Source organism: Acipenser ruthenus, chromosome 25 (genome assembly GCF_902713425.1).
Source record: "Acipenser ruthenus chromosome 25, fAciRut3.2 maternal haplotype, whole genome shotgun sequence".
NCBI classification, from domain to species: domain Eukaryota; kingdom Metazoa; phylum Chordata; class Actinopteri; order Acipenseriformes; family Acipenseridae; genus Acipenser; species Acipenser ruthenus.
This window is the reverse complement of record NC_081213.1, coordinates 5,265,109-5,279,790: the sequence shown is the minus strand read 5'-3', so window position 1 is coordinate 5,279,790 and position 14,682 is coordinate 5,265,109. Positions and strand designations below refer to the sequence as shown.

Here is a 14,682-nt window from a genome sequence, read left to right as displayed (position 1 = left end):
AGAGTTGTTATACTGAAAATACTATTCTTGGGTTGCTGTTTACTAAATTATTCCATGGTTTACACTTACTTAATCAGCTAGTTCTCTGTCCAGTTTTTTTAAGGTAGTTGGTAGTTTGTCCAGTTTTTTATATTTAATCTTCAGCTGGTTTCCAGAAATAAAAGTTGCCTGTCATTTGTTGTTATTAATTAAGAATTTCCTCTGTACTGATATGAAATTACTGGGGAGACATATGCATGATATTTTCAACATGGGCTTCAATACGTGAAAACTGTTTCAAAGAGTTTATGTCTCCTTACAGTTGAGAATGATTCAAAAGGCAGACGATTGTATACACTGTATTTTAGTGGTGTACCTTTCTGTGATTCTGTTTTACAGTGTGTTTAAAGTCTGCCACGAGAGGTTTCGGACATTTTTCTTTGCTGCGGACAACGTTACAGACATGAGCAAGTAAGTACGGGGACCTACTGTACTGTAAAAGCAGCATCATTCAACCTTTTAACATACTGTTCCTACCCAATACTTTCATTCAATCGAACACTTGAAAACCCAGTTTCCTAAACAGCATTTCAAATGGGTATGTTCAGGGTGCTGGACTGGAGCAGCAGACTCACTCACTTTGAAGGCCTAGGTTAGGATCCAGATCAGATCACACAGCACAGCTGACAGAGAGGCCCAGGACTGACTAAGGGGTGTTCAGGTCAGGACCGAGGTGCTGCAAGTTCACAAATAGAAACAGATGAGCATGCACATAGTTGTGTAATCTCTAATCTCCATCCATGTATAGTAAAAAGAATTGACAGCGTGGTTTCAGCATTTCAGCCTTCGTCATTGAGATGAGTAGGCACTTATTTTGCTCACCCGACACCAGGCAGGATATATGCAGAGTCTACTGGTGCTGTACTTTATCAGGATGAGGATACAGTTACAGAGAGGGTAAAGGTGGCGTGTGCTGTCTATACTGGTTTACATGGTTCCTCGGAGTGATGAAACTAAACCTCAGGTTTGGAACTACAAAGCCTAGAATTCAATTTAAAAAACATAAACTACATTTACTGAAGGTATATTTACTGAGGGTATCTTTACTGAGGGTATATTTCCAGGGATGACACACCACTCTTGCTAGAAGGAGCTGCAGGGTATCGAATGTGGGTGTTGTTTTGCTTTAGAGGCCTCAGGTGTCATTATTGGGAGTTATGAATGAAAGCTAACCTCAAGACCATCTGTATTTTTCAGGAATATTGAATTTCTTTGTTTTGAGATGCTATGTTGTGTGTTGCTGTTTTCGCTTCAATGCTTTTTTGTGCTTCTGATGTGTTTTACATCCTCTTCTGCTTCGAAAGGCTGCATTTCTGTAACTGCACTTTTTTTTTCTTTGCCCCCCCAAGGTGGATCAATTGCTTGATAGCCGGTATACTAAAACACAAGCAGTACAGCAAGAACTTCCCAAAGAAAGAGGAAGGTAGAGTGGCTGCCCATTCATATGAATATCCCCCCAGCAGTGCCAGCATTATGTTTCCCCCCTGGCTGTCATTTATTATTAGTTTATATCTTGTCCACTGTTATCAGCAGAATATGTATATACTATACACTAGCTTTAGAGACAACAGCGATCTGCTCTTCAGGTTCGTGGAAGCTAATGCAGTGGATGATCCTAGCTCACAGTATAGGTGTCTGTAACATGTATAGGATATCCACAGGCTCCGTTGTAGATAGGACTGTTTGATGTACACTTTGTACAATGAAATACAACACAAAGTCATTTCCTTAAATAATCGTGTTCTGTGTGTTATTGAGCATACAAGAGTAGTATTTAAAACACTCTGAAGTCAGGGCACTTTATGTCTCTGCTTTCATTAGCCTTGCTTCTTCTCCATGGTGTGTTGGTTGATGCAAGCCTACACAGTCCACACACTCTGTGCCAGGGTCGCTATTGATTTTTAATGCAGTGCCCATTGAGCGCACCATCCCTTTCAGATAAGGAGTTGTCATGGCAACCTGGTGTACTCACTTGAGCTTTCAATTGCTGGTGTCAGCTTTTGTGTCTGGTTCTATTATGCACAGCCCCTAACAGTCCCTGCTTGCTGCCATCAGTCAGGGCCATTGCTTCTGCTTCCCAGAATCCTACTGGAGAATGACACTGTAGTACGGCCAAGAGTCCACTTCTAAATATGTGCATGATACAGTCTGTACCCCAAACCCCAAACCGACCCCCGGCAGAAATCGAGAAAGGGATATTAAACGAAACAAAACTATGGTTATATAGTGTGCAACGTCGCTTTGCATGCAACTTGAGAGCTCAATGTAATGATATGATGGGTACCTGCAGCACAGCAGTCAAAACAGGCAGATAGCTGGAACCAGGAAACGCATTTCACACATTGTATTCGCAGTTGCATGTTGTATTTTTAATTTATCTCAAAAAGCCCCAATTAAACTTTCCCTAGAATAATAGAGATCCGCTCACACTGAAGCCATAAAGAGCTTGTTAATAATGTATTGCTGATGACATTGGGTAGGGAGTTCTGTTTGAATCACTGTGATGTGTTTTAAATGCCATTCACTACATGCATCAGGTTTTTGCAAGTGTTATTTTTCATGAAGTGGAGAGGAAACAAAATGTTTTGCACGTTTAGTTTCTGATACTCAAAGCAAATTTTGCAGGAAACTGCAATGTAGGATTTCAGAGGAACGAAGAACAGTTTCCCACCCTGTCATTCTGCATGGGTTAACGAACAACTCTGGAAATCAAAGGGTCAAAATGTTCACATAAGTTACTAAACTAAGGACCCAGTATTTGCACGCTTATAATCATGGCAGCTTATTTCCATGTGCAGTATTCCACCTGCTGGTGAAATTGGCATTTACATGCAGTGATGATCAGCTGTGGAGGGGAGAACAGTTCCTGAAGAGTGAGCGATAGCTGTTGAATAAGTGACCAGTCAGATAAAGTGTGTTTATGTTAATAATGATTGAGCTTTCTGGCTCTTCCTATCCACCTGTGCAGACTGTTACAGCGAGACTGAACCTGAAGACGAGGACTCGAACTCCCCACGAGCTCCCAGACACAAGGCTTACACAGTGAGTAGCGAAAGTGCCTCGTTTTTTATAACCATCCCCTTCTTGCTGTCTTTCAAATGTTTTTTTTTAATAGCTCTGCTTTCATTTTCTTATACCTAATTGTATACCTGTGTTCAAGAGCTGTTTTTTCAGCTCTAGTCGCCTGTCATAGAGATATGTAACAGTTCTAAGCTTTGAGAATCTGGCCAAGGTTGCTTTTGACTTTTTTTTTAAACTTCTATGATATGATGAGTTAAATACAGTTTTGATGTATTTAAATAAAATTGCTTTGTGAATAAGGCCCACAGTAAAAAAAATTTAAAAAAAATAAATCAGAGATTGAAATGGTTTGGTTTGCGATTCCCTTCCACAGAAACGACAAAGTGACGGGGTGCAGACGATATCAAAAGGCAAAAAAGGGAATAAAGAAAATATACCCCAGAGTGGAGGAGCCACCTCGACAGCAGAGAAGACCCAGACAGGTAATGAGCAATACACACCCAAGGACAGGGACTATGCGTTCAAAACCGAGTACACTGCATCCCTTTGCCTCAACTATTCACTTGTGCATTTCAAGTCTTAATTCAAACTTCTTCTCCTGTGGTTCCACACTCTGGTCCTTGAGATCCATTCCAGTCCAGGTCTTTGTTCCAGTTAAGATTCAATTAATCATTTTTTTTTCAAATGCATGTCATAAAAAGAAACTGTGATCCACTCTATTCAAGGTGCCAGAAAGGTGCCAGAAAGGTGCATGTCTTGTGGTTAGGGTGCATATTACTCTCGTCACTTGTTGTATGAATATATAGTTGAGTTAAAGGACGCACAGAGCTTCTCAAGTGCAGCCTTGTTTGACATGTTTCAGTTTTGATTTCTGCATTGTTTTGTTAGGGGTTAAGGATGACATGGACAATCTGTACGATCGCATCAAAGAGGGAGGGGTCTCCCTCATTGGCAGCCAGCAGCTGTCCACCATGGATCACTTCAGGAAATCCTTCATCAAGAGGAACAAGAACCCGGTGATCAACGAGAAAGCGCTGAGACTCCGAGCGCTCAAGAGCACACTCAAAGTAAGCTACAGAAGAGCGTTCTCTCCACACTGCTCTAAGGGTTAGGCTTTCTACTGCTCACATTTCATACCTGTTTAACACCCTGATACGTGTGCGCTCTTTTTCTGCTAAGCTTACAAACGAATGCCTCTTTTCAACCATGGGAAAAGCTGAATTTCTGAAGTTGGGTGGTTTTAGAAATGACCACTAGGGGTGTGCAATGGTCAATTTTGTCATTAAAGTTACCAAAGGGAAAATCGCAGTTGGAGTGGGGATAGAACATATTCCATACTTGTATGAAGTTGCTCTTTTGAGTATGTGTGTGTAACTACACATTGCATATAGCTAATAGCCTGTGTTGCAGAATGATGTTGCTTTTACAGCAATATGAATTATTTTATTTGCGTTAGGCAAAAGAGGCGGAGCTTCACGTCATCAACGCAATCCTGGACGACCCAGAACTGACGTCACAGAAATTCAAAGAGTGGAAAGTCAAAAACGAAGACCTCTGCAATGAAATTGCGAAACTGACCAAGGCGAAGACGTTGTTTCAAGGTGACCAGCCTGCCTCGCTGTGCAGCAGTGAATCAGGCATGGATGAAGAGTTGCCAAGCCCAGCCACTGACTCTGAACTCAGGGTGCCTGAGGTGGACAGTCTGGCAGGTTATAGAATAGAACGGGGAGAGTCGCTGGTGGATGATCAACCGCCAAGCCCAGGACTAGAGTGTTCCCCGCAAGCGATGATCTCTGAAGCGAAGCCATGTGACTCACTTGAAAGAACGGCTCACGGCAATGCCACAGTAAGCAGTAGCCATGCGACGGTCAGTGTCTCTTCAGAGGATTATTTCTTCATATAGGCAATTCAGCCTATAACATTCACAGCAACTGATATGGAGACTAATGAAGTGTATGTGTGTATATATATATATATATATATATATGTTTAGTATTACCACCTTAAGCAAGGATTTTGCCTGGCTGGGTATCATGCTCAGCATTATGGGCTAAAGTCTCAAAACCATTTACTCCAAAATGCCATTACCATGATCCGATAGTAAAACCACAACCAGTAAACATACCAAAGTGAGTAGTGTGATTTTAATCATTATTTTGTTTTGTTGTTAATAGCGTTTTTTTACTTTCAGACAAATGAGGAGCCTGTGGTCAGTGCACACTGACAATCTGTAGGTCAAAAAAACACAAGGTCAGCTTTTACAAAACAGTACAAAATGCAGATAGCAGCCTAGATGAAAATTGACGCAATGACCAGCACTGGCCAGTCATGATCAGAACTGATAGTTTTCAGCCGGTTATGCTGATTCAAGAAAAAAAAACCCTGCCAATTTCAAATCCCTTTGCTGTACATTGACATTGTCTATTGTTATAAACCTGTGTCGAGGGTTTTATATACGTGATGGTTATCCAGTAAGAGCTGCTGGAATTCTCATCAGGAGTGCTGAAGGAGAGTTCAGAATCCTGAAGGAAGTGCATCAGATAGAAATCAGTCTCATAGCAGCCCTGCTCACCACAGCGGAGCGTCACTCTTATTAAAACAAACCAACCCAGAACATGCCTCAACTAAAGAAGAACTGGAATCCGACTTAATACCGCCTGTCTTTGACAGCGTGAACACTCTCATTAAATGCAGTAGAAGGGATTGGTGTTACGATGTGATTATGTTTGGAGTTATTGGGACTGGTAGTTTCATTCATGTTACTGTATCTAACTGTATCTGTCGGGTTTGAATCCTTGCACGATGGATATTGTCTGTATTTAGGATCTTACAAAACAAACAAATAAAAAGATTTTGCCCCAGCTCTCCCTTTACTCAAAGGGACAGGTGGTCAAACAAAGTTGAAAGGTTGCAATCCTACATGCCTGTTCTTTCAAGAACGAGGAAGAACGCGTCATGTTGAGAGAACAAGGATACCAAGCAGCAGTGACAGCAGTGGATAAAAAGGGAGTCCGTTTTTTTAGGTTGGCACAACAAAACGAAGAGCATTTTAACCTATTTCACTTTTCGAAAAATCTGTCCCCAAAGTGCCTACATATTGAATAACTATACAATGAGTCGAGGGTGTGGTTTAGTTTCTGTATAAATTGTAAACAAATGATTGTATATAGCTAAGGTTTGCTGAGGTTAAATGATGGTCTAATTCATGATTACAATATGTACTGTACTGTACATGTACTGTAATTACTGTCATACAGTGAACAAAATGTAAAAATAAACATTTTAGTAAATTGGTATGTTTTTTCTATTTCAAAATATGATCTCTTGTACTCAGAAGAGGGCTTTAACTGTTATGTTGTCCATAACGCTGCGAAGTTTGTCACAATGCACCCCAAGATATTTTGAGTTTTTCAGCATTATTCCTCCACTTTCAGTGGTTGTTTTAGTGCTTCATTTGGTATTCATTTAAAACGTCATTGGTAATGAGCAGACAAATGGTTGTAGTGCAAATTTCTGCCAGTTTCATTATAAATTAAAACAAATAATCAATTAGATGCAGTAGTGAACCGTTTCCAAGTGCATCACTTGTTTGTGCAATTCCTGGCTTGAATTGAATTTTTTGAATAGAGTAGTTAATATACAAAAAAATCCAGATTATTGCATGTTTATGGAATGTTTGTAATATTTTACAGTCAGAAACTTTTGGACTTCTTTATAATACATTTGTCTTTCTTGGCTTTGAGCTTACCAGATGATCCTATAATGGCAGGCAGGCACTGAACTGCTAAACATTCCATTGTAATCATGTGATAATGGCTGGCCCCACCCACTCTACAAATTTATTGAAGCTACATATTAATTAACAACACCTTTCCTTATGTGCCTTATTTATCATTGTGTGGTAGCCACTGTATGTGTGAATGACCCCAGCGTTTTATTTCAACAGGAAGTAACATTTTCCAATTATGATAGAGCGGGCATACTAAGTGACGTCATGTGCGACGAACGTTCTTGAATTTACAGAATAGTGCACATGACAAACGTCATAAAGCAAAACAAATTGTGTAAACGTGGAGTAGAGAGGTGAAGCGCCACATGGCACCGAGTGAAAATAACCTAGACCTAGAAAAGGTATTTGTCTAAAGGCACGAAGAATGGAAAACACAACCGCATTTACGGGAAAGGTAAGTTAGATTTTTCGTTCATCCTTATCGCTGGCCCATTTAATAAATGTGCAACTGAAAAACAAAAGAAACTCGTTTAAAGCTAATTGTGTTCTGCGATTAGAACCAGGAGGTAATGGATACAGAAGTATTGTCTGTAGCTTCATGTTAGTTAGACAAACCAGTAAATACATACTTTAGGCATAATTCTAGGTAATATTTATTCTATATTAGTTTAGTTTCTATTGAAGACGGAATAATTAAAAACTAGTGGACAAGTGCAAAGAATTCAACAACATACCGTACTTAACTTTTTTTTTTATATTAACCAGTCGTCTGTAGTTCGCCAACTCACCACCAGGCGGTACTATTTCACCATTTCCCTGCATCTCAAACCGAATCTACGTTGTAATCTGCTTTGTTCCCTGATCAGCAGTGTGCAGCTACAATATGAAAAAATCATATATAATTATATATAATGCCATTTTGAATTGTTTTTGAGTAAGGCTCCAGCCCTAGCATAGCTGATAAGTCTGAAGGTCTCTGACCGTCTAACTGTACCATTAGGAGGCTGTGTAGGAGGCTGTGTGGTCCAGTGGTTAAAGAAAAGGGCTTGTAACCAGGAGGTCCCCAGTTCAAATCCCACCTCAGCCACTGACTCACTGTGTGACCCTGAGCAAGTCACTTAACCTCCTTGTGCTCCGTCTTTCGGGTGAGACGTTGTTGTAAGTGACTCTGCAGCTGATGCATAGTTCACACCTAGTCCCCTAGTCTCTGTAAGTCGCCTTGGATAAAGGCGTCTGCTAAATAAACAAACAATTACCAATCTTCATTGGGAAATTAATATCTTTATTAAAATATATAAAAGTCACACCATTGGTCTCATAATAATAATAATGAAGATGAGCATACTGATAAACAAATTATAATTGTAAACCCTTTATCATTTTGGTTTGTCAGTTTTGAAGCTAAAATGAGTTTTCTTTTTGTATTGTTCACATATTTGCACAAGCAAGTCTACCAGTACCTTCATTTCTTGTGCTGAATATATCTTTGTTCTGGGCTTGATTTATTTTTTTGTGTTTTTCGTTTAATACAATTCAAATATAAAATCACTTCCACTATTGTAGGTCAGATTTACTCTAACGGTCTAACTTTCAGAACTGGCACTAGTGTGAACCGTTCTGCCTTACCCAGCATGCCGTGCTCTCCCCTCGAAGCAGTGGGGCTGTTTCCTTTTACTGTGTTTTGTTTCTGTAAAGTAGAATTGCGAGAAGCGCAGGAAAAGTTCAGCGGCTAAGGATGAACCCGAGATTGAAGTCATTGACTTTAAAGAAGTCCTGCAGGTTAAGGTGAGAGTTAAGATCCACAGGACAGCAATAAGGATAAATAGGAAGTTCTGTATATATCATAGACTATAACAAGTACGTGATTGTTCAGCAGTCAGTTCACAGGGGTCTCAAGAGGCAGCTGGCTCCTGTTTCCAGATTTGTCCCCTACAATACCCTACCAATTCCATTTATATAGCGTCCTTCTTGTCCAAGCATCCCAGAATGCTTTACAATAACAGACTAAAAAGATCTCACTAGTAAAAGGCAAATCAAATGCATATATTTTAAAGATTTCAAAATATTGATTGGATTCCAAACAGAACCCAAAAAGTCCCAAAGGGGAGGAGCTTGAGAACTAAATTCTGTCGCACCGTAGCTTTCCAGTCGAGGGCTTTGAATTGCCAACCCACCGCTGTTGGCTCAATCGAATTCAGGGCTGTCCTGAATGCCATTGACAGTGCACCTCGCTGACAGTGCTCCGAGTGTGTCTAATTTGTTGTCCAAGCCCTGGCTGGTTTATTTCCTTATTGATTTATGTATTCTAGGATGACCAGCAGGTGGAGAAGTATGTGTCCCACGTGCTTGTCGGATCGCTTATAGATCACATGGTTTATAAGATGTGTATCTTGGGTTTGATTATCGGGAACTCCATTATGATCGCCTGCTAGACCAACCCATCCATTGCTGAGGTATGAGAAAACAGCACTCTCTTTTATTTCTTTTGAGTGTATTGATTTGTTTCTAGTTTCCTGTTGTGGTGCCTCCCCTTCTCCACAATCAGTGTGGTTTATCCCTTTGATCTTAATCTTTTCCAGACATATGATACCGTGTTCAGTGTGTTCGAACACATGGTCCTCACAGTGTTTATCTGGGAGATTCTTGTGAAATGGTACTATGGGTTTTATATCTTCTGGAAGGTAAGAATTTGCTACGAGGGAAGGCAATACAATATGTATACAACATTTGGAAATATTAGCTCTCGTCTTTAATTATCATTTTTTCCATGAGAAATCTAACCGTTAGAGAGTACGTTTTCACTGTCCCCTTATTTTTAATGCTTGTCATTGTTTTATTACAATTACTCAAATTCTGTACTGTGTTTCGTTGATTTTTAAGTTCAGGAGCTGCTGGTTCTGAATAAATAAGAACAGAGTTCCCTTTATACATTCAGCATTGCACTTGATGAGAAACACATTATTTATTAAGATGCCCTTATTCTCCCCTGTTTTGTGGTTTGACATTCCCCTTATGAAAGTTTCCCACAGTAAAAGCACAGCAAAGTGTAATAAAGCACAGTGAAAGTGTGGTAAAGCTTAGGTAAGCATTCTAAAGCACAGAGAGGCATGGTAAAGCATATTAAAAAACATGGCACACCAGGGTAAACTATGGGAAAAGTACAGCGTAGAAATACCGTGGTAAACTTTTATAAGGGTCATCTTTTCTTTAATCCAGTCGTAAGGTTTAACATCAATCTTTTCTACAGCCAAAACAGTCCCCTTCTGTTTTTAGGATGGCTGGAACATCCTGGACTTCCTTATTGTCCTGTCCCTGGTTCTGGGGCCTGCTGTGCAGGTCTTTATGAGCAGTAAGGTGTTGAGGATTCTTAGGTGAGGAATGAAGGTCGGGGAGTTTAAAAAAACAGATACTTTACATATTTAAGACAAAGCTAAAGCAGAGTTGAAGCAGCCATTTAAAACAGGAGTCTCAAACTCCTGGAGGGCCGTAGTGTCTTCTGGCTTTCGTTCCACACAATCCCCACACAAAAGGCAAAGCTGTAAACAACTAGACAATTAGACAAACTTCACCAGTGTGGATTTATTTCACTGTTTTAGTGGTGTTTTGCCTGATTGTATTGGTCTCCTTCATTACTGTGAGGTTATGTCGATGCTGGTGGTGCAGGTCATGGTACTCCCAACAACTGGGGGTGGGACATGTGTTTCCTTAGAAAGTTAAATTAGTGTGTATGTGGATCTGTGAGCTAATAGAGAATTATCTGAGCTGAGCCGAGCCACACACTGGGGACACACTGGGATTCCAATGTGTTTGTTGAGACACCTTGCGATTGGTCAGTGGGATTCCAATGTGTTTGTTGAGACACCTTGTGATTGGTCACTGGGATTCCAATGTGATTATTGAGACACCTTGTGATTGGTCAGTGGGATTCCAGTGTGTTTGTTGACACACCTTGTGATTGGTTTGCAGGGTGCTGAGAGTGATCCGCAGCATACGGGGCCTCACTGCCCTGCGTGGCATCGCTATGATGGTCCAGGTCATCTTACAGTCCATCCCAGACATGGCTAACATCTTCCTGCTCCTGGTCATTTTCATGCTGGTAAGGAGTGCCACACAAATCCTTCATCTGCCTGCGTCCCCTCATTGCCACAGTACCCACTACCTTGCACCGAATAGCCAAAAACGACATCTTCTGAAAGCTGGCACATGCACAGCGCAAGGGTACGTCCCACCATACATCAATCACTGGGTTTGGACAATTCATTAATTCATTAGAAAGACCTGCCATATTACAGTCAATGGGTGTAGGGCCACCAAGGGAGGCATGGACGACACTGATTCATAAGAACATAATGTCTATTACCAAAGCTCTGGTCCTGGTATTTGTTGATCTCCACAGGTGTTTGCTGTGTTTGGTGTGACGTTGTTCGGAGCTGATGTCCCACAGTCCTTCGGAGACCTGGCCACAGCCATGTATTCCCTCTTCATCTGCATCACTCAAGATGGCTGGATGACAATCTATAAAGATTTTCAGTACGGATTACAGATTGAGTACCTTTTTAAACCAGGCAACGGGAAACAGTTTAGTTATCACAATAGGATGAACATTCCCTTGTGTAATTGATTCATATTCCTAGTTACCTTCTAACTCTAATTCAGTATGTAAGTTAAGTAAGTATTAAGACAAGAAGGCATGGGCTGTACTGAGTGGCTTCAAACAGATGGGAAGTTGGTTGTATCAATGCAAACCACGCATTGAAGTGTGTTAGTGGGCTTCTGAAAAGGCTGGTGCTGAATTGGGAATGACAGAAAAGCGCACGGTTTCTCATTACTGGGATTGAATATGCAATAGTGCATTGTGAAGTTCCTTTTTAATTGCATGAATCCCAACAGAAAGTTCATGTTTTTGTTTCCCCCCAAGAATGAACAAGCCCTTTCTTTTCTATTTATAGAGCCGAAGGTGACGGTCTGAAGTATGGGGCTGCTATCTATTTCTTTGTCTTTCTGACTGGTGGGGCATTTATCTTTGCCAACCTGCTGGTTGCCGTGGTGACAACGAATCTGGAGCTGGCAATGACAGAGTATGAAGATGTGACAGACGACAAGGGAGCAGCACAAGCCTCAACAGTGAGTGCTTGTAAACGCATTGTGGAAGTTCATTCCAAACATGCTCGGTTGGATTGAGGTTGAGATTGTGGTGACAATGGAAGATGCCTCAGTTATGCTGAACAGCCTAGTTGCATATGACCATCATTGTGTCTGCTAAGCACAAGGTTATTTGCAAACCTCTGACTCTGAATCTATCCCCGCTTTACCATGTAGGAGAAACCTGAAGAAGACCTTGTGAAAGATCTGGAAGTGGTGCATTTGGAGCAGGTGATAAGGGAGACCACTATGACCCGTCGGCAGAAGCCCCACAGGATCAGCTCCCTGGAGAACCTCACCATTGTGTCATTCGAGCAGTTCTGCGTCGTGCTGGAGGCCATACAAAAGAACAGGAAGGACTACAGGATAATCCGACAGGAGCTCAATGGGTACAGTTACTTTTGATGTGGTTGTTTTTTTACCTACAGTAAGCCACTTGGGATTCAGAAGCAAAATGGTAAAAGGGTTGACTACTTGACCTTTTGAAGTTATGGATAATCCACCTGTTGTGGATGTGATCGATAAAGACAGTGCTGCTTTGTGCCCCATATTCTTTAACCTCTTACGTGCACAGTGTATATTGAAGCAGTATAGCATGACAGGGTGTAGCTGTGGCATATCTCCAACCCTGGAAGTGGCAATATCCCACAATGACACACACACCCAGGAGTGCCATATTGGGATTAAACCATGACTAGGAAAAGGTCTGAAGAGAATAACCCGTTCAAATGAATGGAAGGGTGATCAATGCCATTGTATAATTAAAACAGTGATGATCTGAACATGATCCCACTGCTTGGAGTCTGAAGACCAGTGTTTCTTATAAGTTTTACCTTTGTGTTCTGCTTGACTTCTATACCTAAAATGCCACATCTGCCTTGTGTGGATGTTCAGTCTTTGGATGCGCGGGAGGCAGTTAACATCAGCACCCTGTAAGTACAGTGCTGTGATGGTTTCTGCTGTCGTTCCAGCATTGCTGAAGAGGTCCGCGGGATCCTGTTCAACCGAGAGCAGGAGCAGGAGGTCATCATGCGCAACAAGCAGGTGCCGATGCTCAACGAGAACCTCCTGATGAACGAAATCGCTTCTGGGAAGACCGGGGACATGCTCTCCACGCTCATGATGCTGGAGAAGGTAAAACAAGGAGCTGTGAAGACATGCAAAGAAACGCTCGCCGCTTCTTATCCAATCTAAGATCGAGCCATTGCTCCCCAGTGCGCCAGGCAGCCACAGTTTACGTATTTTTCAATTCAGTCTGTTTGGACTGCCTCCAACACAGGTTCCAATGGCCCCCATCCCCTTGAGGTTCATAGCTTGATTTTAGCAGCGTGATTTCACTCCTATCGGAATTCTGTAGTAAACATGTGGACAACGCACAGGGTAGGGTTTATTGTCAGGGTTAATATTTTGAATACACAGATACAGCAATTCAACAATGACATATTTGCACAAAAATAACTAACATTCACACTCATAGCTTAAACTCAGACATTGATGTTTTTTACCCTTTTACACATGGTGCTTACAAGGGTTCAAAGCACAGGACTTAGAAACACTGGTGAGTGAGTGAACTTCACCGAGGGTTCAGAGGTAACTCGCTGATGCCCAAATTCAGATCTAAATAATGGAAACTGGGTATAAAGTTAGAGCTAATGGGGTTTGTGATACCAGTAGGCTCATATTGAGACCATATTTAGTAAATATTTTGAGCACTTTTAAAGAGATGCAAGACATGAAGGCAAGCACTCACCAAAACACCAGGTGAACAGTTTCCCTGTCTTTGTATCAATGATATTTTCTCAAGAGCAATGCGATCCCAGTTGCTGTTGTAGGTTTATGAGTTTGTAATAAGAGTCTGAATGATGGCTTGACTCTGACTGCACTCCTTTTAAATGTGTTTTAACTTCAGGCCAATATGATCGACTCTGGGGGAGCGTCTCCGAGTCTCTACCAGAAGGGCACAGTCCTCCAGTCTGTGATGAAAGTGAAACGGATGTCAATGTAGTTGTGCCCACGCCGACACAGCAGGCTCCATTCTTCTCATACCATCCTGATGTCAAAGGAACGTCCCTAACATCTAGCGCTTTACAACCTGTTCAGAATAGAAATTATTTTCTGTTTTTTTTTTTTTAACACTGAAATGAACTATGACCCTCAGGACACCCCCACCCAATTTCGGTCTTTCTAAAAAAAAAAAAAATTCAGGTTGAAAGAGATATATTTGAACCCCCCCCCCCCCCCCCCACACACACAATATTTCAGTATTATTGTATTTGTAGTACTTTTTTATTAATCGGTTAATCATTACCTGTTTCTTCCCTGAATAACAATATTGTAACCCCAGGAATAATGTAAACAGTGGCGCTCGGTTGCCTTAGCAACCACTAGGCCCTGTTGTCCACATACAGTTTGTGCTGGCCCATTAGGCATGGTGGCCCTCAGTCAGAGTGTGGAGCTCAGAGAGAATGGGCTTGGAAGTTACCCCATATGGTATGACAAACAGAGGGAGAGGAAGTCGTGTGGATAATCTGTGTCATTAATGAGACGATTACAGTGTTTGAACCCATGTTGTGCCCGTTGTGATGGCTTCATTAGAGCTTCAGATTGTTTATAGTAGTTTTTTTGACATCCATTAGAATCAGTGTTTGACACATTTAAACCACAAGAGCCATCACATTTTATATATAACTTTATTCAGCACTTCACTAATGTGCAACATAGTTGATATAAGAAACACCTGTAAACAACAT

The 14,682-nt window shown here is 41.3% G+C and overlaps 2 protein-coding genes across 5 annotated transcripts in view; both read left to right on the top strand.

Annotated features, from left to right (window-relative positions):
- Positions 1-6,354, top strand: part of LOC117413781 (connector enhancer of kinase suppressor of ras 2-like) — a 28,828-nt gene extending 22,474 nt beyond the window's left edge. Inside the window, exons 16-22 of one of the 3 annotated variants that reach the window (XM_059000155.1) lie at positions 379-450; positions 1,389-1,462; positions 3,008-3,081; positions 3,434-3,542; positions 3,949-4,127; positions 4,517-4,906; positions 5,252-6,354. In XM_059000155.1, the coding sequence (XP_058856138.1) occupies positions 379-450; positions 1,389-1,462; positions 3,008-3,081; positions 3,434-3,542; positions 3,949-4,127; positions 4,517-4,906; positions 5,252-5,284 (931 nt within the window). In that variant the 3' untranslated portion in view covers positions 5,285-6,354. Of the gene's footprint in view, positions 1-378; positions 451-1,388; positions 1,463-3,007; positions 3,082-3,433; positions 3,543-3,948; positions 4,128-4,516 lie in introns of all 3 variants that reach the window. The other 2 variants (XM_059000154.1, XM_059000153.1) reach the window with 2 other exon arrangements.
- A 492-nt stretch (positions 6,355-6,846) lies between these two features.
- Positions 6,847-14,134, top strand: LOC117413662 (cation channel sperm-associated protein 4-like). 2 transcript variants are annotated; one of them, XM_059000345.1, is made up of 10 exons: positions 6,847-7,244; positions 8,489-9,243; positions 9,370-9,471; positions 10,064-10,161; positions 10,757-10,886; positions 11,187-11,320; positions 11,740-11,914; positions 12,110-12,321; positions 12,904-13,066; positions 13,842-14,134. In XM_059000345.1, exons 3-10 carry the CDS (start codon positions 9,403-9,405, stop codon positions 13,935-13,937), a joined length of 1,077 nt encoding a protein of 358 aa, XP_058856328.1. In that variant the 5' UTR covers positions 6,847-7,244; positions 8,489-9,243; positions 9,370-9,402; the 3' UTR covers positions 13,938-14,134. The 2 variants fall into 2 exon arrangements, with proteins under 2 accessions (XP_058856328.1, XP_058856329.1); XM_059000346.1 differs by lacking the exon at positions 10,064-10,161 and having other exon boundaries at positions 6,850-9,243; positions 13,842-14,132.
- Positions 14,135-14,682: the final 548 nt, after the last annotated feature.